We start from the raw sequence: 23,394 nt of genomic DNA, 5'->3' as shown, positions 1-23,394 counted from the left end.
AATCATAATCTATACATATATCAGGATATGGCATTCAGATTTTCAGATTTGTGAAACATACTGTCACAAGAAAATACTACAAAATCAAAACTGCAACATTAAACGACTAAAATATAGAAATAATTATAGAGACAATGTAAATTACTAGAATTTATAAATTTTAAATTAAGATCTATACAATGAAACATTCAAAATCTTCAAAAGAGAAGAGAAAAAATTTCAAAGCCTAAGTATACGACGAGTGAGCCAACTCGAAAAACTTAAAATGATGTGTACAGACCAGAAGAATATACTCAAGCATGAGTAGGAATCAATCAGTTATATAAACCAGAGTATTCAAGGATATGTTGAATCATGAAAGAACAAACTAATGGAAAATATTATTGCGTGGGTTTACGATATAGTGACTGACCCATGAATCCAAACCTCACCGGATACAAACCAGCAAAAAATATTCAACACAGCAAAATGAATAAAGTTCTTAATCATATCAATAAGTCCAATTATGTGCAAAAAATAACTGTAAAATGCATCTAGCCTCAATCAAAGGTTGTACGATTTCCTTGGGTACACACAGATTCACGATGACCAGGGATACCCAAAACAGAACTAAGCATGAGTCTGTCGACAATTCAAGCTCCAATCAGATACAATATTGCAATATTCAGGATAAATTCAGGTAAACATAGTCATAAATTAGCTTTGAATGATGACACAATCCAGTAGCTTGGGAACCAAAATCAGAGTAGTGTGAAAGCCGACATGTATATATCTTGTTATATTGTCCATACTAGTAAATGTTTTCCTCACTATTTACTAAATGTCTGTACAAATAACCGACATACATAAAGACCTGGAAGATTTGTTCACAATTTATTAGAAAAAATAAGAAAATTCACAAATATCAGTCACAACACAGATCCAGTTGACAGATGCTCAAGTACATTACCCAGCACCCATGATCTCTTGCAAGTTGACAGGTCCAGCAGGGTACATTCATACAGCAGTGTGGTGAGTGGATCCGTCCACATGTCTCAGCTTCTTCCTAGAGTTATCAGAGTTATCATCACATGCTCCAATGGATAGGTAGCTTCCTGTCTAGCAATCACATCAAATCCTGAAATATTGTTTTGTGTACTAAATATGCTGTTCAGTACCTTCTTCACATCACATGAGATATGTTCTTAGAAACTTTCCTTTAAAGTCAATTATATGGGATTTATGTTAGGTGCAATTAAAAAGTGTCCACATATGAAACATTAATAATCAGAGTTAAATACAAGAAAAAAGAAATGAACTAACAAGGTGATACATGCAGACATGCTCAGATGCTATTCTTAATTTTTGTGGCACAAGTTATGAATATTGTACCATTTCAAAATTGCAAAACGGTCTACACATTTAGCTTCATGGCATATATGTATCCAATTCTAAAGCACAGATCTATTACAGAACATAAATATAGTGTATCATAGATTTTAACTCAGTCAATAGATAAGATAGAACTTTAAAAATCACGTCATCTTACATACTAAATTTGAGACAAAGAAACACAATTATCTAGTCTTATGCATATGCAGATAGATTTAAACTCAGTCAATGGATAAGATAGAACTCTTAGAAACTACGTCGTCTTTTATACTACGTTCTTGGCAAACAAAACACAATTACATAGTCTTAAAAATCTACAAACATAGTGAATATTTTCTTTGAGACTGGGTATCATTATGCATTCATGTTCATATGTCTTGTCCTCTATACTAAACGTTAACAATACCTGAGGGTTTACATACTTTCTTTGCTTACCACTAGCTCCTTGTGTCTTTAAAAGTGCAGTGGAATTTCCACAAAATTCTTACTATACTGGATCTCATCTCTAAATTGTTCAGATATGTCACAAATTGGACTACTTATATCAAACAAACAGTTCCCTTCCCACTGAACAATCTTAATCTTAATGTAAGGACATCCAACATCTGAATCATCTCCACTATTAGACATTTCATGTAAAGGATCATTTTCAATTTCATCAGATGCTACATCCCCACTGTTTTTGCAGGGTTTAATCAACTTTATTGGTATCATTGCATTACTGTGGTTACACATATTGCCAGGTAAAAATTGAATACACTGAATGGATTCCATAGCACAACTAGCATCACTTATTGCAGAAGGAACACAAAATATATTACTGTCCCTCCTATTTACATCTTCTTCCACTTTATTCCACTGATTTGGATACAAATTTTGCCTAACCACAGCTAATGTACTCCAGAATGCACATTTATTTATGTTATCATCAATTTTGTCCCAAACAAATTTCAAAATGTTTTCACCTTTATTCTCTAGGCTTACAGATGACTCGCCTTTACTGTTTAGATCATTACTTTGCAAGATATTAATGGAAAACTGCTTCAACTGGACTGGTATTCCATAACTTTCACTTACATCATCACATACATCACTTACATTACCTGTATCCCCAAATAACTCTGAAACTTCGTTATTTTTTTAAACTGTACAAAAATCTGATACTCATCATCATCATCTTCATATTCTTCCAAAATTACTTCATCACCTACATCATTACCACAGGTCTCATCACCATCAAAGTCACACACCTCACCTACATTTATTTGCAATAACTTACCAGTCTCAGACTTACCAACCTCAGTCATTCCACAGCTCTCATTCACATCTACATCAAAAATACCACCTAATTCAGATCTAATACAGTCATCACCTGTTTTGCAAACATCAATAACACTGTTTTCTGACCAAGAGAGGAAATCATTAGTACACACTACATCAAAATTCCCACTACTCTCACATGCAGGTTTGTTATTAGTATCTACATTATTGCAATTCAACATAGTATTTCAAAAATTTTGATCAATACATAAATGAGAAATCTGATATTCCTTCTGTTCAACTTCAGATACCTGTGCCACAGTATTAATACTGTTGTTATTGTCTAACTGTAAGTTTAAATTGGGGGTCCTGTACTTGTGTTTCCTCGCCACAAAACTGTGGACCTTCATTGAGGTGGACCGCCATTTCCTGAATAGTTACCTCTATAAGTTTTAAACATGGCTGCTTAGACAGCGACCATTTACAAATTAAAGTTGAAGTAATTACAGACTCCTGCTGCTACCTGTGGCTTTCTATGTGTGAGCAACCCTTAGTGGCTCGCCTTCTATGTATTCTTTTTCAAATTTTTGTGATTAAAGCTTTATCGCTTGATATTTATCTTATACTTGACATGTAAGTGCTGTTTCTTTCTTTTACTGTTAGTCAGTACTTACACTTTTATATAAAAAAATTTCCTTAATTTTGTACTTACGTTATGGGCCAATTTGAATATTTAATTTCTGATGAATGTACTCATAGAAGTGTTGCCGAAACCAGGTCAAAAGACTTAAATTTTGTGAATGACGGCTATAATTGCTTTTACTTTAGTTACCTCTATGATTGTTTTTTCCCATTAAATTGACCATGGTTATCCCCATTGTTCCTATTCTGATGATGTTCAAAATTTCTGTTTCTATTACCATTTTGACCCTGATAGAAATTACCATTATCTCTGTTTCTGTAGTTATTACCATTGTGATCTCTATCATTACGATTGTTATGGTACATGCTTCTTTCTACTGCCATATCCAGCCAGTCAACATATCGTAAAAATTGTTCAAGGCAATTGTCAGGTCCGTGTACTAAATCCCACTGCAACCTTTCTGGTAATCTCTTTTTTTTAGAGCTTCAATCAAAGTCATTTTGTCAAATGGTTTGCCAAGATGAGTTAATCTCTTAAGTTGATTCTTACAAAATTCTTTCAGTGTCCTGTTCCTATTCCTATAATTTGGACTATTCAGAAATTCTCCCTTGTTCAGCTTCTGACCAACATTTATTTAAAAACCTTTTACAAAACTTTGATATGTTTCCCACTGACTTAAATTTAGATTTACCCATGACAGAGCTTGCCTTCAAGACATCTTTTAACAAATTTAATTTCTTGGTTATCACTCATGCCTGACACTAAACTATCTCGACAGTGGTGTAGAAAATCCACTAGATGTAAATTATCAGATGGAAAACCTTTCATTCGAATGTTGGACCATGTAAGGTAATGGGGGATAATATGGCCATACAGCAGCTTTGCTGACAATGGAAATGTCAGCTATGGAAAAATGGATGGGATGTGAAAAGCACAAAGACAAGTCAATATATTTATAGACTCATCTCTCTCTGATAAATAGTAAACAGCTTTCAGCAGTTTCAGATGGTTTAAATTACTTGGTTACATAATTTCATATAATTACTGTACATGACTTTGCACTTAAGTAAATAATGTAGGGTATGCTTGTAATTGAGTCCTTGGATTTTTGAAATAGAAGTCATATGAAAACGAGCTCTTCCAAGTTGTTTGTAATTTAAATTTAAAACGCAGCAGCAGAAATAATATGTTGGGCTGGTGTACTTCGATCAAAACATTTCATAGTAGAATTAAGTTATAAAGATGTTTAGAACAACCACAAAGTAAGTCATTATTTATTATGAAGACACCTTTCAGTTTTGATCTTTGTAGTGCCAGACAAGTGGTTGTCTGTCTCATATTTCATGCAAAGACGTTATTAAATGAAGGGAGAGGGTGAAACTGTGCCAAAACATGGAGTTATTCCTAATTATGTAAATCTGATAGCATGTCATAAATTAGCTCTGATTTTAATTTTCCGTGCTTAAGAATAAAATTATGTATTAAATGCAGAGTGAAAATAGTGTAATGCAAAATGGACATGAAAATAATTGTTTTGTGTTTTGATGAGTGTTCATAGTTCCGTTGCATATAAAAATTATGTGGTGATGAATGTGTGTAAAATTATATAATGTATTTAGGTTTAAGTATTTAAATCTTATAAAAATTGTAAACGAATTGTGGCCATGTTTAGGAATTATTTTGATTAATGTAGTGTCACATGACCCGACTCAGCACTGGGAATATGAGTGAGAAAATGGGGTCTTTGTCCGTTGTCCATTGTGGTGGTAAGTTTGGAGCGGCCAAGTGCCGTGAGTGTAAGCGTGGATGCCAGTGTGTGCAAATAAAGCGTGAAGGAGCAACATGAAAGTGTGTAGGTGTGAGACAATAAACCATGTGTACGAATTGCAGCGAATATTATTTATCCAGATCGGATTTATTTGTGAACTTTAATATGCATGACCACAAAGCTAGAAGTGTTTTTTATTTAAATAAATAACTTTCAATCTGAACTTGTATAGTGTACCTCATTTTGCGCAAGGTTGTGGTACAGACTATTGTATATTCAGTTCACTGTTGTTCAAAGACTAGCCAATATATGAGTCAGTATTAGGGGCGCAAATGCAACCGTTCACTACCAAACCCCCTTTGCAGATGAGCCATGTGAAAAATAGGTAGTGAATGAGCCCAAGTACAGTTGCAACCAAGCAATGTCATTATTTAAATACAGATTTTTGTGAATTCAATTTTCCTGAACTACTGAAATTTCTTGGTCCAAAACATCTACATTAGTTAGCATACTGTTTTCTACATTTAAATTTTTTTGCTCTAAATTCCTAAAGTTGTGTTCCATTCTTTCAGCTACAGCTTTCTGTCCAACTCTGACTTCACCAACAATCTTCGTTCGTTGTGCAGATTGGGCCATGAATTCATTTTCCAAAACAGTAATTCATACTTTAATCCATCTGACAACCCATTTTTTAGCTATGAAACCTGATTGCTTTGTTGGTTTACTTGATATTGTACCCTGGATATTTTGTCATTGTTTTCAGTTTTCAGTTCATTTAATTGTCCTTGAAGTGAAGTAAGTCTTTTAGTTAACTGATCATTAACTGTACAAAATTTGCAATGCTATGTTTTTATTTCTGTCAATTAATCATTATCTGCACAAAATTTGCTATTGTTGTCCATCTTCATTTCCCCTAATTTTACTAAAATCAGCTGCAAAATATTGGTTTTCACTGTTTCTTTGCTGACTACACTTTCACTTGGTTCAAGTATGTCTAGACTATGTCCTACAGATTTCACTTCATCACAATTATGTGATGTTCGCCTGCTTTATTTCCTCATTTATTGTCCTTGGTGCTGATGTACTATCTTGCTATATTGACTGAAAAATGGGGGGCAGGGAATGGGGGGGAGGGGGGGGGGGTGGAAAGTTCAACACTGACTACTTTAAATGATGTAGCCAACAGGTGCTCATTTGTGTTTCATAGTTCTTTACTTTCACTATTCACAACCCCCCAATATACACTGTTAATATGGCCAGTGCACTATTGTTTACTTTCAATAAGCCTCATTAATAGTTTGCAGGCAGACATCAACATACTGCCACAATAGTTTACTGTTGAACATCTATGAGCAGTAAAATTGTAACCACACATTTTACAGTCTTTCAAATACATTGAACAGATGATGTCATTGTCTTAACACATGGCCTATTGGTGCTACTTCATGGTTAGGTTGATTACATTATTTTTTTTCTAACCAAAACAGGTTTCTTGTCTGAAACTTGGCTGCGGATTGACTGTCTCAGGACCAAAAATCCGACGCTTACGTATCATCACAATAATAGACATTGAAACTACACATTGTTCGATGTTTAATTTACAGAAATTACAATTAAAACTTTACTCATTAAATTAACTGAATACATTGAAAAATTGCGTCTTTTTAACAGTTTCTTCTACTACAAGAGTTAGGCCGAATTATTTATTTAAATGATGAAATTAGCAGATATAGTTACACAAACAATACTTTTGATAAAACTGGTAATTACTTTGGAATTAATTAAGGGCTGACTTTGATAACATTTCAAATAGAGCCAAATAGATCCTTTAAGAATACTATTAGTTGTTCCTTCAAATGTTTATTATTATTATAGAACTTATATTTGTTTATAAATCAACAATATAGTTTAAGTTACAGAACAATTACTGATATCACCCTATAACAAAAGATTCTTTCTCTTTTATAAAATGCAGATTATACTCGTGTATGTTAATGGTAATTAGTTAAAAGTGAAATAATGAATTTTAAGGAGGCAGATGGCAAAACAAGAGAGGAAGTAAAAATATCCCAGCGTGTTTCGTCACAACAACCCTTGTCTCTATTCCTTTTCTTAGGAGTCTACTAAAAAAAATTAATTTCACAAATAGTTTGTATTTCCTTTTCTGATGTCCTTCATCATAGTTGTAAAGCCCTCTTTCAATTGATCTGCTCCGTCATTGTTGCTATTATCTCATCACTGTTGATACGACTTTGTTCGGCACTTCCAGGGTCTTCTTTTGTCGAGTGATTAGTGCTTCTGAATGTATATAAAAACTGGAAATGATACAAATTACTGTCCTTTCTCCTTCTGCAATGCACAAGACTTCATTATCAATAAACAGATCCCAGCTGTTTCCCCACCTGTTATCTTAACGTCCTACACATCACTATTAAAATTCTCTGTCTGTAAGAGTTTTGAAAGCTTTTTGACTTATCTTGATTTTCTCTTCCTGTTGTGGGCTCCAAGTCTTGTTATGTCTAGGGGTACATTCTTGAGGCTGTAACTTTTGTAATGTTGCAGTTTCTTGTTGAACTGAAACCTGATGAAGATTTCCCTGTTGCTATGAATATCTTTTTATTTTATACCATTCTTTTAAATCACATTTACTTTACAATTTTCGCCTCTATCACACCACAAATTACGATATTGATGACACAATCAAAAACACGTCTGATTTTATCAGCATACCCACAACTACCAACGTTTTGCATTACTCCCAACATTCCAAAGTATTTACAAAGAAAAGAGTTTACAAATTTTCTTGACAGAAGAAGAATCTTCAGTAAGATATAACGTTATTTTATAAATGAGTCCAGAAATAAATTTAATGATTTGCGTTAAATTGTGCAATTAATAATATGAATTTTAAATATGCCAGAGATTTCAAAATTTCAAATATTTTTAAAAGAAGAATAATTTTAACTGCACACACATAGTACTAACAAATTAATTTCTTTGTACATATTTTTGCATGAAACATAACACATCATATACAAAATCATATTAAGTTCATTCATTTAGACAGCTGATATAATGTTCTCCTATGCAAGATTCGATAGTATACTTGGTATCTGTTATTTCTATAAAAAAAAGGTAATGTTAGAGGAGGGTGACCAATTACAATATTAAACTCATTTTTGGAGTACACCTATTAATAGAACCTACAATCATAGATGATAACAAAGTGTAACTGTAAAACAGGGATAGGCATTATTTAAATAAGTTTCTGTCTAGTTGATCGTTCAGATGTGAGAAATACATATGTGCATAAATTATTCACAGATAAAGAAATCATCAAATACAAATGGTCATTTGTTATGTGTTGTTCATAATTTTAATTAAGTAATATGTAGAGTACCGTCACAATTTCTTTATTTCCTTCTTTTAGTATTAGTAATTTAATACTTCAAGAATCACATTATATTGGTACAGTATTTGTCAACTTAATACAAGAAAAACAGAAATTATATTTACAGACATGTTTAATTAGGAGAGGACTGGACAAGTGGTCAGCTGTGGTATTGTGGAAGGAGCCATCTCGGCATTTGCCTGAAGTGATTTACAAAGCCCACAGAAAACCTAACTCAGAATGATGTGACATAGCATGAGCCTTCATCTCCCTGAAGTCAGTGTGTCTTAACAACTGTCTGTGTCTTAATCTGATGAATGCAAATAGAACTGAGATCTTTGAAAGTGTCCACATTGATACTGGTAGAGGTGACCATGAGACAGTGCCAGTAATCATTATTACTAATGTGTAAAGGCCAACAAAAATGAGTGAAAATTTACAGATTCAATAAACTTGAAAAAAGTCGGTAGTGTCATAGCTGAAGGAGGAATTTGAAGTTTTGATGGGAGCATGTAGGTGAACTGTGCCTGAACTTTAGAAGTACATTGCTGTGAGCTGTGCTGCATTGAGTGTGTAATAGCTGTTAGGATTGTTTGCTGGTATGCTGTGAGTCACCAGTTCAGATGTGAAGTTTTTCGCAATTTATTATGTTTTGGATGTTTGTATATTATGGAATATTTGAGGTTTTGTGTAAATATTAGCACTGTCCATGGGCAGCAGTTCTTTTGTCTCTGTAAGTTGGTATCTGTAATAAACATGCTTTCAGTACTAAGTGTTGTTCTTCATTGGTGGCCCTGCTTTCAGATTTGGTCTTGACTGTGGTTACAAAGTGACTTTGTTTGGTGGAGATTCTGGAGTTTTCAGAACATCTACATCACTGTGGCTCCAATTAGACATAATAAAAGTTGTCACCTCTATGAGCAGCAACTGGAATAAAAGCAGTACATCATTTTCGAGGTCATCATATTCCAGAGATCAGTGGATTCCAGTACAGGAAACACATCACACTTCACTCTGTGTTTCCAAGAGATGCTGGTCAGCAACTGATGAAATAGCTGAAAGGATCTGATCAGGTCACCAACTATGTTAGGTGGGATAACTTGGCAAATGTGTACCTTTACTTGGATGGCACAGCCCAGCAGTGGTTAAAGAACAAGGAAGAGAAGTTTGATAGCTTGGACAAAATCCACACTGGACTGAAGAAAATGTTTGGTAACAATTAGCAACAAGTCCACTTAGTGGAAGAAGTGAACGCCTTAGGGAAGAACATAGATTTGTGAATGCCCTACAGAAGAACACACATTTGCAGGATGGAGGACAACATGCTGGTATGCTTCGACTGGGGATACCCTGGACATGTTGTATGATACTGCAGAAAAAAGAAAAAGAAGATGAGTGTTTGACGACTATTATGCTGCAATGTGTCAACTATCACAATAATTCCATTCAAGCCAGGCAACTCCAGATGATTTATAGTCAACCTGTGGGACAAAATTCATTGCTTTACGCTGGATGAGGTCATGACTGTTAAGGGAGTGGCGACCGGGTGGGGGTAAGGAGAAGGCTGGGGGTAAGGTAAGGAGGAGAGGCTGGGGTGGGGGTGGTGGACAGTGAAGAGCTGCAAGTTAGATGGAGGGCTGGGGAGAGGTGAGGAGGGTGATCGGGGGGGGGGGGGGGGGGGGGGATAGAAAAGGAGAGAAATAAAAAGAAAGACTAAAGACTGGGTGTGATGGTGGAATGACAGCTGTGTAGGGCTACAATGGGGACAGGAAAGGGGCTAGATGGAAGAGGACAATGACTAACAAAGCTCGAGGCTAGGAGTGTTACGGGAATGTAGGATGTGTTGCAGGGAAAGTTCCCTCCTGCGCAGTTCAGAAAAGCTGGTGTTGGTTGGAAGAATCCATATGGCCCAGGGTGTGAAGCAGTCATTGACGTGAATGATATCGTGTTTGGCAGCTTGTTCAGCTACAGGGTGGTCCACTTGTTTCTTGGCCACAGTTTGACAGTTGTCATTCATGCGGACAGACAGCTTGTTGGTTGTCGTGCCTACATAGAATGCAGCACAGTGGTTGCAGCTTAGCGTGTAGATTACATGACTGGCTTCACAGGTAGCCCTGTGTTTGATGGTGTAGATGATGTTAGTGACCGGACTGGAGTAGGTGCTGGTGGTGGTGGGAGGATGCATGGGACAAGTCTTGCATCTACGTCTATTACAGGGCTATGAGCCATGAGGTAAGGGATCGGGAGTAGGGGCTGTGTAAAGATGGACGAGTATATTGTGTATGTTCGGTGGATGGCAGAATACCACTGAGGGAGAGTTGGGAAGGATAGTGGGCATGACATTTCTTATTTCAGGGCACAACGAGAGGTAATCATAGCCCTGGCGGAGAATGTAATTCAGTTTCTCCAGTCCTGGGGGTAGTGAGTTATGAGGGGAAAGCTCCTCGCAGCCTGTGCCATATGGATTCTTCCCACAAACACCAGCTTTTCTGAATTCCCTGCAACACACCCTACATTCCCGTAACACTTCTGGCCTCAACCTGCGTTAGCCACTGTCCACACCCATCCAGCCCCTTCCCTGTTCCCATTCCATCCCTACACAGCTGTCATTCCACCATCACAACCAGTCTTTTTACTTCTCTTCTTTTCTGCTACCCCCCCCCCCCCCCCCCCCCCGCCCCCACCTCTCCCCTGCCATCATCTAACGTGCAGCACTTTACTGTCTGCCACCCCCACCATACTATCCCTACCCATTCCCACCCCAGCCTCCTCTTTACCACCACCCAGTCGTCACTCCCATCATGCACCAGTGCTGCTGCTTGCAGTGTACTTTCAGTTGCCTGAGATTGCAGTTGTGTGTGTGAGTTGAATTTGAATAAATGACTGTGTTTATTGTGATTGTGTAAGTTTTCTGGGTTTAGTGACTTATTGTACTTTTGTAGAATTTTCCATTGAACCCTAAAACCTTTTGCTGCTAAAATGAAGATAATTTTGATTTGTTATAGATTTCATGTGTCTTTCATGTCTTCCTTAACTGGAACTCTTTATCTCTATTAATAAAATTATTTCCAATTGAATATCAGCTGCCTGCTTAAGAACACAGTTCTAGTAATAGCATCCAGCAACAATTATTTACATGGCATCAATTTTTGTTCTATATCTGTTGTAATTAAGTAGTATTTAGCCACAATGGAATTTTGGCTATTGTAGCCTCATGTGGCAGTGTTCTGTACACAGTGAATCATTGTATTAATAGGAAAAAGAGCTCTTCCTTTCAAAAGATATAAAACATATTTTTAAGTTGGATCTTTACTGAACCAGAAAAACACTTTTGGAACTGTCTGATAATAGCAGTGTTTGTTTATTTAATTTGGTTGGTCTTGTGAACTCTCGCACAGGTGTAGAACAAGTCAATGGAAAAGTCAGTAGAGATAAACACTACTTACATATAGTAAAATTCACATAGTTCACCACAGATTATTATTGTGGTCAAGTTTGACCATATGTACAAATGATTATGTTAATTTATTTTATCTTACATACACTTGAAACAATGTATCACAAACGTACATGATTGCTATAATACTGAGTGGTTATAATTAAAGTGCAGCTACTCGTGGAGGTCCAGTGTGGGCTGTAATTATCCTAGGGAAACAAAACTTGATAGATATGCTAATGCATTACAGAAGATTGATTTCTGCTGGGAAAAAAAGGAATTAGTTCCAGTTGTAGCCACCAAGTGCTGATCTGGCATTGTACACTGTTTTTATAATGGTATGACATCCATGCTATCATCTGACAAGCTATAATGTGAGATGGCTATTGAGAAGAAAGACTGTGCACTGTTTATGAAACTGTTTTATGTAAACAGCAGCAATTACAGTGCTGCAGTGAGAGAGTATCACTGACTGAAGTCCGCAGCTCGTGGTCGTGGTAGCGTTCTCGCTTCCCACGCCCGGGTTCCCGGGTTCGATTCCCGGCGGGGTCAGGGATTTTCTCTGCCTCGTGATGACTGGGTGTTGTGTGATGTCCTTAGGTTAGTTAGGTTTAAGTAGTTCTAAGTTCTAGGGGACTGATGACCATAGATGTTAAGTCTCATAGTGCTCAGAGCCATTTGAACCATTTGCACCACTGACTGAAAGGTCTGAGGACAAGCTCAAGGTTATTAAATGGTTTAAAGAAGATGATAATGAAATTTGAAAACACAGATAAGCTTGGTGTGGTGCTTAAACAAGGTTGCTGTTGCTGTAAATGACCATGCATGTAAAGCACATGCCCCAGATAGTGTTAGTGCTTGTGCAGAATCATGAGAATTGTCCACCCCATGGTCAACGGTACAGAAAGTTTTGTGATCTATTTTAGGCAATAGTACCTGGGAGATCCAGACAGTGCAGCAACTGAAACCTTGTCATCCTCAACAATGTTCTGGATTTGCTCTACAGTTTCTGGCATGGATCGCAGTTGATGACATGTAGCTGGGCAATATTCTGTGGAGTGACGAGGCATGTTTTACACTACAGGGTACAGTGAATACACAGAACTGCCAAATTTAGAGTACCTGTCATGCATGATGAGTCATTGCACTCACCATATGTGATGTGTGGTGTGGATTCACAAGTGCCTTTATTCTTGGTCCAGTCTTCTTTGAATAGAATACACCGAGAGTGCCTGTCATATGTACTATGATGTCTGCATATTTGATAATATATCTCCTTGTACAGCATGTCATTCCTGCTTTGGAAGAGTGCAACTATGTGTAAAGTCCCTGTTTTCATGCATGATGTTGCTGAATCAGTGAAAATACACATAACACAATTTTCCGTGAACGTGTTATCTCCAGAGGTTTTCCAGGTGCATGGCATGCAAGATAGCCTGATCTGAATCCAAGTGACTTTTGGCTCTGGGGATATATAAAAGAACATGTTACCAAGGACATATTCACTCTCTATCTGATCTGAAAGCCAGTACACAGGAACATGTTGCCCAGAATCCATTGGAACTGCTGTGAGAAACTGTTGATCATGTCCTTTTATGGATGCAGCATCTCATTAACATTGGTGCTAATATTGAACACCTCAGCAGCAGTTAATAATAAAATCAACTTTATGCCTTTCTCACTTGTTTAACCTTTTCTGCCCCTGTTCCGTTCCTAATCCATTATATAAGGAAACATTTGTATATGTCTTTCTTGCATACACAGTGCCAAATTTGCACCTGGTGGCCAAAATTGAAGCTAACTTTATCCAGCATAAATTGATTCTGCAGTAACACATTAGAATATCTACCAAGTTTCACAGCTGTAAGATAATTACAGCCCACAGTAGATCTCTGTGAGTAGCTCTACTCTAATTACAACCACCTGGTATGTTTGTTAATTTTACATTATAAAATTCAATTTCATTTGCTGAGGAATTCCTTTACAGAGTAGAAAAAGTGATCCATCAGAAATGACTTTAGCTTTTTCTTTATCAGCATAATTTTATTAGGACGATGATTATGTAATTGTATTCCACTATGAAGGACACTTTTCTGATGGATCAGTGTTGTGATGTGGGAGACATGAATGTTACTGTAGTTTCTTGTTCCATGATTGTGCACAGAGCTGTTTTGCTGATATGCGTTGGAGGTCCTTAAGTATTCTCTTGCAAAGACTTTTGTTTCATATATATACAGGCATGAGAGGTTCAGTATCTATAGTATATGGAAAACAGGATCTCATTATGTTGCATATGGTTCTGATAAATCATTTTTTGTGTTTTCAATGTAATTCAAAGATAGGATGCATTCTCCAGAATATTATTCCACGTCTGATTGCCAATTGGAAATGTTTGTGATACGCCTGTACTACTGTTTCCCTGTTACAGCATGTGTTTAGTATCCGTAATGTACAACAGGTTAACTGTAAGAACTTGAATATCTGTTTTCCCTTTTGGATCACTCTTCAGATATATTGCTGTGAATTTCACATCATCAACTTTTGTTAGATATTTTTAGTGTGGTCGTTTTATTGCTTTTGGTGGGACATATGAAAGTTCATAGCCACAACTTTTTAGCATTTATTATAAGCTTATCTTTTCAAACCAGTGTGCTAGCTCCATCTGTGATGTTCGTGCTAATGATTGAAGGTATTTTTGTTCTGATCTTGTAGTCAAAATGCTGGTGTCATCTGTAAGTAGTGTCTTCCCTTTGGCATAAACTGTGTCACTCAGATCAGTTTTGTACAGGATAAAGAAATTGGACATTATGTCGAATCTTGCAGCACACCATATTTAATTATAATTTTTGTAATGAGAATGTTGTTGTTCTTAAAACATTTCCAGTGATTTTATCTTTTTTAATAACAAATTTCTATTGCCGGTTAGTTAAGATATGATCTAATACACTCATACAATTCCCTTTCTTTGCAACTTATTTTGTAGAATAGTAAGATCTATAATGTAAAACACTTAGGATGGGTCCAAACATATTCCAGTTACCATTTTCTTTTTATCTATAGCTTTTAGTCTAGAATACAGGCATTCATAAACTGTTGTGTTTGTCGATCTAAATTGTCTGAAGCTGTAGTGATGAGTCAAATCTTCATTATAAACTCTAGCAGCCTGTTTTAAGAGAACTTCTCAGATCTCATTGAGAAGCCACTAATCTGAGCTACAGGCCTGTATTTCTTAACGTTGTCTGTGTCATACTTCTTGGGTAAGGGGATGATCTTTCTGACCTTTAAAAGATTTGGAAACACACCTGTGAAAAGGAGTGATTAATAATATGCTGCAGAGGTTCCCAATCCATTGTCCTGTTTGGTTTACAACACAATCTTCATTATCATCAAAACCACGTGAAAGTCTCTGTAATGGGCTCACTGCCAATACAAGCTCATCATACATCATCTGTTTTGGGAAAAGTAGACCCTCTGGGGATTTTGTAGTTTTCAGTGTGGAGCATGTTAAGAGTCTGAAACTCATATCAGGTAAGATTAATTTTCTATTTTGGTAAAGAACTTGTTAAAAATATTAGCCACTAAGACGATATCAGATGCTTGTCTGTTTTCCGATTTCAGGTAATAATTTTTCCACCGTGTCTTTCTATGTGTTTCAGGCCTGATGATGATCCATGTAACCCATGTCCTTTTTTTCTCAGCTGTATTCATCATCAACCTTTTTCTGCATCTTTAATAACCTTGTGGTAGATGTTACTGACTCTTTGATATATTTTTTTTTTTTCATTCCTAATGATATAGAATTGTGTCTTTTATATGAATGCAGAAATCTTTTCTTTGCACTGGAGATTTTTATACCAGTTATAATCAAACTTTTGATTCCGGCTTATTTTATTTATGTTGCTTGATCGGAAAAAGTTATATGTAAATAATAATCACATATTCCATAAAAGTTATGCACTTCATCCTCTGTTTCCAGCTTAATAAGTAGTTAAGGTCTGTTATATTACCATCATTTAGATCCCTGTGTTCTCTCAGTTTGATAGGTGGCTTTTTTCTTGAGCATACTTCCATAACTTTTAGTTATTTCTGAAGCATAATTTGATCACACAGTTCACAGTTCATATCAGTGTAGAATTTCCACGACGGTTGTCACTTACATGTCCAGTAACATCAATGTTTTACTTAAGCATTGGATGTTAAAAGAAGTCCCTAGTGGTGGTACTGCATGTTCACATTGCTTCAGGGGCAGTGCTGATAGCTTCTGATACAAGCAACTTGTAAGTTATGTGACATACGTAGGGGCATTCTCTCTGGTCCAGTAACAATCAACAGCAGCATCTGGCATCCAGCAGGACCTATGAAAGCCGCACCTGAAAAATGAGACTCGAAATAAAGGAAAAAAAATTTCCCGAATCTAAGCCGCACCGGAAATTTGAGACTCGAAATTCAAGGGGAGAGTAAAGTTTTAGGCCGCACGTCCAAATCGAAACAAAGTTGGTCCATTGTAATATGAGACACAATTTAGGTCGAATGAATGACGATAGAGCTACAGTAGTTTGGTTCGCGTCGTAAGCTTAACAGTTAAGCTTTACCGGGTAGCCATTGCTATGCGTCAGGCGCTCCGTCCGTATTTATACGGGTACCCTTCCTTTTTCACGTGCTTCGTCTGGTTTGAATCGATTGCTTATTTTGCTTTGATCTGATAAGTGCTGTTTTCTTTGTTATAGGTGTTCACGTCACTCAAAGCTGAAAATGCATTACTGTACTGTGTCACGTATTGTTTGTCGCATACTGATAGTGCGTGTTTACGGCCTGTCGCCGCTCGCGGCATGGCTTGCTTTTGTGCGCGCTACCGCCGCTTACAATTTTAAAAAAAAGAGAGAGTAATCGTCTCATTAGCGAAACAATGGCAAGAGACTGCTATTTGTTGTTACTTACACTGCTGCTTTCTTTGATAATGATCAACAAGAACCAAATAATAGACTGCCTATGATAGAACATGTTCTGAACGAGAGTTAGGCGAAAATGTTTCTCCGTTTGAAAATCTTTGCGGCCGCTTCTTTAGTACATCAAATTCTGCACAGAAATTAGTCATCTTAGAATTAAAAATCTAGTCAGTTGCCGTGCTTCATTTCTGACTGTATCACTATTAGGCATAAGAATAATGTGAATATAAATATGACACGATACGTATATTCTTCCGCGTTTGCTGTTGTCTCACTCTAGTTTCGTAGTTTATTAGTCAGACAGGATTTAAATGAGAGAGCAGCAAACACGAAAGAATACATGGCAAAATGTTGATATTCGTATTATTCTTATGGTGAAGAGAATACTGCATGTGATTCACATTTCATCAGGTTCCTATTAGCAACCATCTCTTCTCACAGGTAGGAAAAAATTCAGAAAGTAGAGTTGGCCATATTGACAAACATCCCAAACAGTCTTGCATGTCGGATTTTCGTAGTACATTAAAATTCTACTACATTCGAAGATGAACAATACGGAATTTGTATTTACTTCGTTGGATAATGTATGAAAATGCAGTGGTAAAAACTCGGGGCGGAGAAAAAAGCTCGTCTTCCACCTTTTTTTAAAAAAAAATTTATTTACTGACGCGGAGGTTTTGGCACCAGTATTTGTCTTTGTGCCTACAAAGCATGCCTGTGTAGCGCTACATATATTCGACGGCAGAAGTTAGTTGTAGTGGCACCTACCAACATTTTTCAGAACTTCCACTTGCTTTGCACTCGATTCTAAGCCGCAGGCGGCTTTTTGGATTACAAAAACTGGAAAAAAAGTGCGGCTTAGATTCGAGTAAATACGGTATGTCATGTTGATTGTAGGATGAAGCAACAAACCTGACAAAAATGCCACTGACTGTAAAAGTAATTATGCTATAGACAATGTACATACAGGAAAAAAATTCAACATGTACTGATATCTATCTTCCCATTAATGAATGTGAAATAAACTTCCAACTTTATACAAAATCACACTAAGTAGTCATGAATATGGGAAGTGGGACAGGAAGTGGAAATTGGTCTGTAAAATTAACATATTACAACTGTTTTGGTGTGATCATTATGTTTGTAAATAACAATTCTTTTCCAGTTCATCCACTGACAGAGAGTCCTTGGGAAGTGGAAGAAGCTATCCTAAACCTGGTCCTGCTGCTGCGAGTATTATGAACGGACCTGCTGACTTGTGTGCAGCAACTTTTCTTGATGTATCTGTCTTGCGTTGCTTGTTCATATCCCAATGGCAGGAAGAGGGTGTCTACTGGGCTTTGCAGTTCTACTATCACAGGTTAGTCACATAGAGACTGGTACTATATGTAGAGAGCAGCTTATTGCTTCTTTTACTTCACTATAATTTATTCTGAAGCTTCAGGACTGTGCAAGCTGAAACTAAATGTCAACAGAACCATAATGTTAATGCTGAAATGAGAAGAGAATGAATAACAAGAACTAATTATAATGCATGACTGTAAACTCTTAGAAAATAAATGAGCATTTTCGGCATGAGTACCCCCCAGTAATACTCTTTGTACTACACGAATCCATAAGTGAATTGATAATTGAGATACACAGAAAAACATAGTGAAGTGGTGATACCATGAAGAACTGTGGTGTAGCAACACAGAGAAATTCATGTCATGCCACTGTGCCCTACCGGATGTGTCTGCAATGGTTACTGTGCATAGAGATATTGAGTGTAATGGTTCTGACTGAATGTTTTGTGTGCATTTGACCAACAGTATTTGATTTGCAACGAACAAGGTGTTATGTGTGGCTAGATCATTGTCGCACTCATTCTTTGCTTTGTTGTAGGGAGTTGAGTGATGCCCATAGCATTATTTTATGACTTTGGAGAAAATGCTAAGTTGACCACATGCCATAACTCAGCAACCTATGAGGGCTGTCCCAGAAATATCTGACCTGACAAATAGCTAGCAGTTGGTGTTTTAAACCAGTGACAGTGGTAGAAAGTACCAACCATAGGAAGCTTAAGTTTGAACATTGATGATGCTATGTTGTTTAGTACTGTATTTGGTTGGCAGCCATCTATAGTGAACACCGTCAGAAAATTTGTGAACTTACATAAAACTAGTCATTGTTGTGTTATACAGTACTTTCATTTGAAAGGTCTTGGTCCAACTGAGTGAGATTCTACTGTGGGGGAGATCCCTCCTTTGTTTTCAACGATAAAATATCAGAAGGCAGAGTTTAAGCAGGGCTGTATGAGCTGTGAAGATGAATACCACTGTGGTTAACCATTGAGGTGACTATGCCAGAAATTGTGAAGAAATTCCACAAAATGGTACTGGATGATTGGCAACTAAAAGTGTGTAAGCTAGCAGACATCGTAGGCATTTCAGAAAGTGCTGTACTTAACATACCGACTGAAAATTTGGACCTGAGAAATCGTCGTGCATGATGAGTGTACATTTACTCACAATGAAACAAGAACAGAAACATGAGGTTGTTTTGGTCAAGTGTTTGGCGATGTTTCGCTGCAGTAAAGCCAAGATTTTGTGTATGATTCAAGCCGTGGATGAAACATGGGTCCATCATTTCACGTATGAGATGAAGGAACAGTCAAGATAGTATATTGGAAGGGGATAACTGGCTCCAAAGAAAGCAAAGACCATTCAATCTGCAGGCGAGGCCATGGTGTCAGTTTTCTGGGATGCATGTGGCATAATTTTCATTGATTATCATCAGAAATGAAAAACAATCATTGATAATTATTATGCAAACTTATGGCAGTAATTGAGTGTTGAAATCAAGCAGAAATAGCCACATTTAGAGAAAAAGAAAGTGTTGTTTCATCATGTGAAATGTGCGTATGGCGTATTTGGCCAGGAGTCCCCTTCTGGTGAATTCTGCTGCCTGGTGCATGTCTTTTTATTTGACACCACTTCAGCAACTTATTCATTAATGATGTGGACAAAACACCCACACACCCAGTTCTGAGCAGAGTAAATCCCTGACCTGGCTGGGAATCAAACCCAGGGCACCATGATTGTGAGTCAGCAACACTAACGACAGCACCACAAGCTCCTGATTGTATTTCATCATGAGAGTGCACCAACTTACACATCCATTACTGCCATGGCCTAAATCAATGAGCTAAATTTCAAATTGCTTCCTCATGACCCTGTTTACTAGCTTTAGCCCTGTCTGATTGTTTGCTGTTTCAAAACTTGAAGCAGTGGCTTGGTAGTAAAGGATTTGCAGTTGATGGCTGTTTTGGGAATCGTGATGGTTCTCACTATAAATAGGGTATTGAGCCACAAAACATTGCTCAGAAAAATGTATCAAAAATGTATCAAGCTAAAAGGAGACTGTGGAGAAATAAAAATGTGTTTCCCAAGATTTGTATGTTTTCTTTGTTAGGTCAGGTACTTCCGGGACAGCCTCCATGAAAGGATCCACCAACAAAGACCTTGTCCTTTAGATCCCTCACAGAGTCCTCTGGGTATTACTTTCCCCAACAGATTGTTTATTGCTGACTACCTGCAAGCCCCAGACACATTTCCCTCATACAAGGCACCACGAGGCTCAGCGAATGTGATTTCCTATTTATGAATGAGTTGTAGTTTGTTCTGGACTGTGGCACTCACTACCTGCTCATCTGGTATGCTTCCAGGACATGCTATGTGTGCCCGTATTACACTAAAAAAGTGTTTCAAAGTTTCAATTCATTGCTTTGAAATAGTAAGAAAAACCTTAATCAAACAATGGAAAATCCAGGATAGAATGTAGTAATGGTATGGAAGGAATGTTGCCACTCACCAATAGTGGAGATGCTGAATTGCAGGTGGGCACAACAAAAAGACTGTCACAAATAAGTTTTTGGCCAGCAAGGCCATCGTCAAAAACAGGTGACACACACACACACACACACACACACACACACACACACACACACACAAACAAACAAACAAACAAACAAACACAACTTACACACATATGAATGCAGTTTCTGGCAACTGAAGCCACATTGTGAGCAGCAGCACCAGTACATGGCGGGAGTGATGACTGGGTGGCGTTGAGGAGGAGGCTGGAACAGGAGGTAAGTAGGGGTAGGGGGCAGTGAAGTGCTGTAGGGGAGCGCACAGGGGCAAGGTGGAGGGATGGTAGAGCAGCTATGTGCATTCGGGAGGTTAGACAGAGGGCAGGGAAGAGGAGGGGGGGGGGGAGGGGGTAGTGGATAGCGGAAAAGTAGTGAAGTAAAAAGACTGGGTGCGATGGTTGGATGAGAGCTGTGTAGTGCTGGAATGGGAACAGTGAAAGGGCTGGACAGGTGAGGACACTGGCTTATGAAGGTTGAGGCCAGGAGGGTTGTGGGAACATAGGATATACTGCAGGGAAAGTTCACACCTGCGCAGTTCAGAAAAGCTGGTGTTGGTGGGAAGGTTCCACATGGCACAGCATGTGAAGCAGTTATTGAAATGAAGGATATCACATTAAGCAGTGTGCTGTGCAACAGAGGGGGACCACTTGTTTCTTGGCCACAGTTTGTCAGTGGCCATTCATGTGGTCAGACAGCTTGTTGGTTGTCATGCCCACATAGAATGAAGCACAGTTAGTGCTGCTTAAATTGTAGATCACATGAGTGGTTTCACAGGTAGCTTTTTCTTTGATGGGATAGGTGATGTTTGTGACTGGACTGGAGTTGGTGGTGGTGGGAGGATGTATGGGACAGGTCTTGCCTCTAGGTCTATTACACGGCTATGAGCCATGAGGTAAGGAATTGGGAGCAAGGGCTGTGTAGGGATGGACAAGTGTTTTGTGTAGGTTCACTGGATGGCAGAATATCACTGTGGGAGGGATGCAAAGGATAGTGGGCAGGACGTTCCTTATTTCAGGGCACAACGAGATGTAGTCAAAATCCTGGCAGAGAATGTAATTCAGTTGCTCCAGTCTCTGGTGGTACTGTGTTACAAGGGGAACATTCCTCTGTGGCTGGACAGTGAGACTTTGGGAGGTGGTGGAAGACTGGAAAGGTAAGGCACGGGATATTTGTTCTTACACAAGATTATGAGGATAGTTACAGGCTGTGAAGGCTTCAGTGAGGCTCTCGTTATATTTAGAGAGGCTGTCACTGCAGATGCATTAACCACAGGTGGCTAGGCTGCATGGAAGGGACTTCTTGGTATGGAACGGGTGGCAGCTGTTGAAGTGGAGGTGTTGCTGGTGGTTAATAGGTTTGATATGGACAGAGGTACTGATGTGGCCATCTTTGAGGTGGAGCTCAAAATCTAGGAAAGTGGCTTGTTGGACTGAGTGGGATGAGGTGAAGGAAATGAGAGAGAAGCTGTTGAGGTTCTGAAGGAATGTGGATAGGGTGTCCTCCCCCTTGATCCAGATCACAAAAATGTCATCAGTGAATTTGAACCAGGTGAGTGATTTAGAATTCTGTGTTTTTGGAAGCATTCCTCTACACGGTCCATGAATAGTTTGGCTTAGTATGATGCCATGCAGTACCTTCTCTCCATCCGCAAAATTCTCCTGCTATGCAATACCAAATTCCTCGAACCCATTACACACATTGAAACTCTTGCCCTCCAACAACTAGAGCAACATTCAAAACACCATCTCAAAAAACTCTCCACCCTGCTCACTTCTTACTCCCACCTTGGAGTACCACTGTCCACCATCTCTACAACAACCTCCAAACCTCCCTCATGTCCCCTCATAGCTGACAAACCTTGTATTGCAGTCCTACTGCATTTACTCCACACTCCAAAATGCCCTCCCAGCATCACACAGAATCTAGAACCTAAAAGAACCAAAATACAGTCATGAACCTTTCCTTCAGAAGCCTTAGCCCCATAGAAACATCAGTCCTTTCCAAAGCCTCACCTTCCCCCCCCCCCCCCCCCCCCTCCACCCCCCTTTCCCCCTCCAATTCAATCATGATGGACTTGTTAAAGTTCTTTTCTCCACAACTGTGATTATGTTGAAAAATATTCAGTAACATATATAGTACCTGTACCAAACACTTTTGGATATTCATAATATGTTCTGAAAAAATTCTAAATACTGAAAGAACGTATGATCGAAGTGCACCTAAATGCTTTTTTACTCTTTTCTGCACAAGACTGATATTTTTTGATACTTACATAAGACATGTTTGGAACTTATTTTACATGAAAAACCCACAGTTTAAATTAAGTCTCATTTGCACATAACAGAAAAAACTGGATGATTGAAAAGAAAAAATAAACTTTCTTATAAAAAATGATAAGATTAAGTTAAGATTTAAAGTAGTGAATTTGATGTTACCAGCAAGGCCGTCAAAAACAGATGACAGACACACACACACACACACACACACACACACACACACACACACACACACAAATGGTGTTGGTGGGAAGGATCCATATGGCACCAACCCTACCAATCAGATTAAACGTAAGACCAATGTTGAACCCTGTCTGACTTAGTTCACTCTTCCATCCAACTGCGATCCACCTCCATTGCCCCCTGATCATCCCCTATTAACTTCCCAGA

General features: G+C 38.0%; 1 protein-coding gene across 1 annotated transcript in view; it reads left to right on the top strand.

The window, feature by feature from the left end:
* LOC126416075 (protein unc-80 homolog) overlaps positions 1 to 23,394 on the top strand; it is a 1,008,688-nt gene that overhangs the window by 312,846 nt on the left and 672,448 nt on the right. Inside the window, exon 13 of the mRNA XM_050083557.1 lies at positions 17,981 to 18,175. Within this exon, the coding sequence (XP_049939514.1) occupies positions 17,981 to 18,175 (195 nt within the window). The remainder of the gene's footprint in view (positions 1 to 17,980; positions 18,176 to 23,394) is intronic.

The sequence above is a fragment of the Schistocerca serialis genome, chromosome 8, assembly GCF_023864345.2.
Source record: "Schistocerca serialis cubense isolate TAMUIC-IGC-003099 chromosome 8, iqSchSeri2.2, whole genome shotgun sequence".
Classification (NCBI taxonomy): domain Eukaryota; kingdom Metazoa; phylum Arthropoda; class Insecta; order Orthoptera; family Acrididae; genus Schistocerca; species Schistocerca serialis.
The sequence above is the reverse complement of the archived record's forward strand: the minus strand, read 5'-3'. Positions and strand labels throughout refer to the sequence as shown.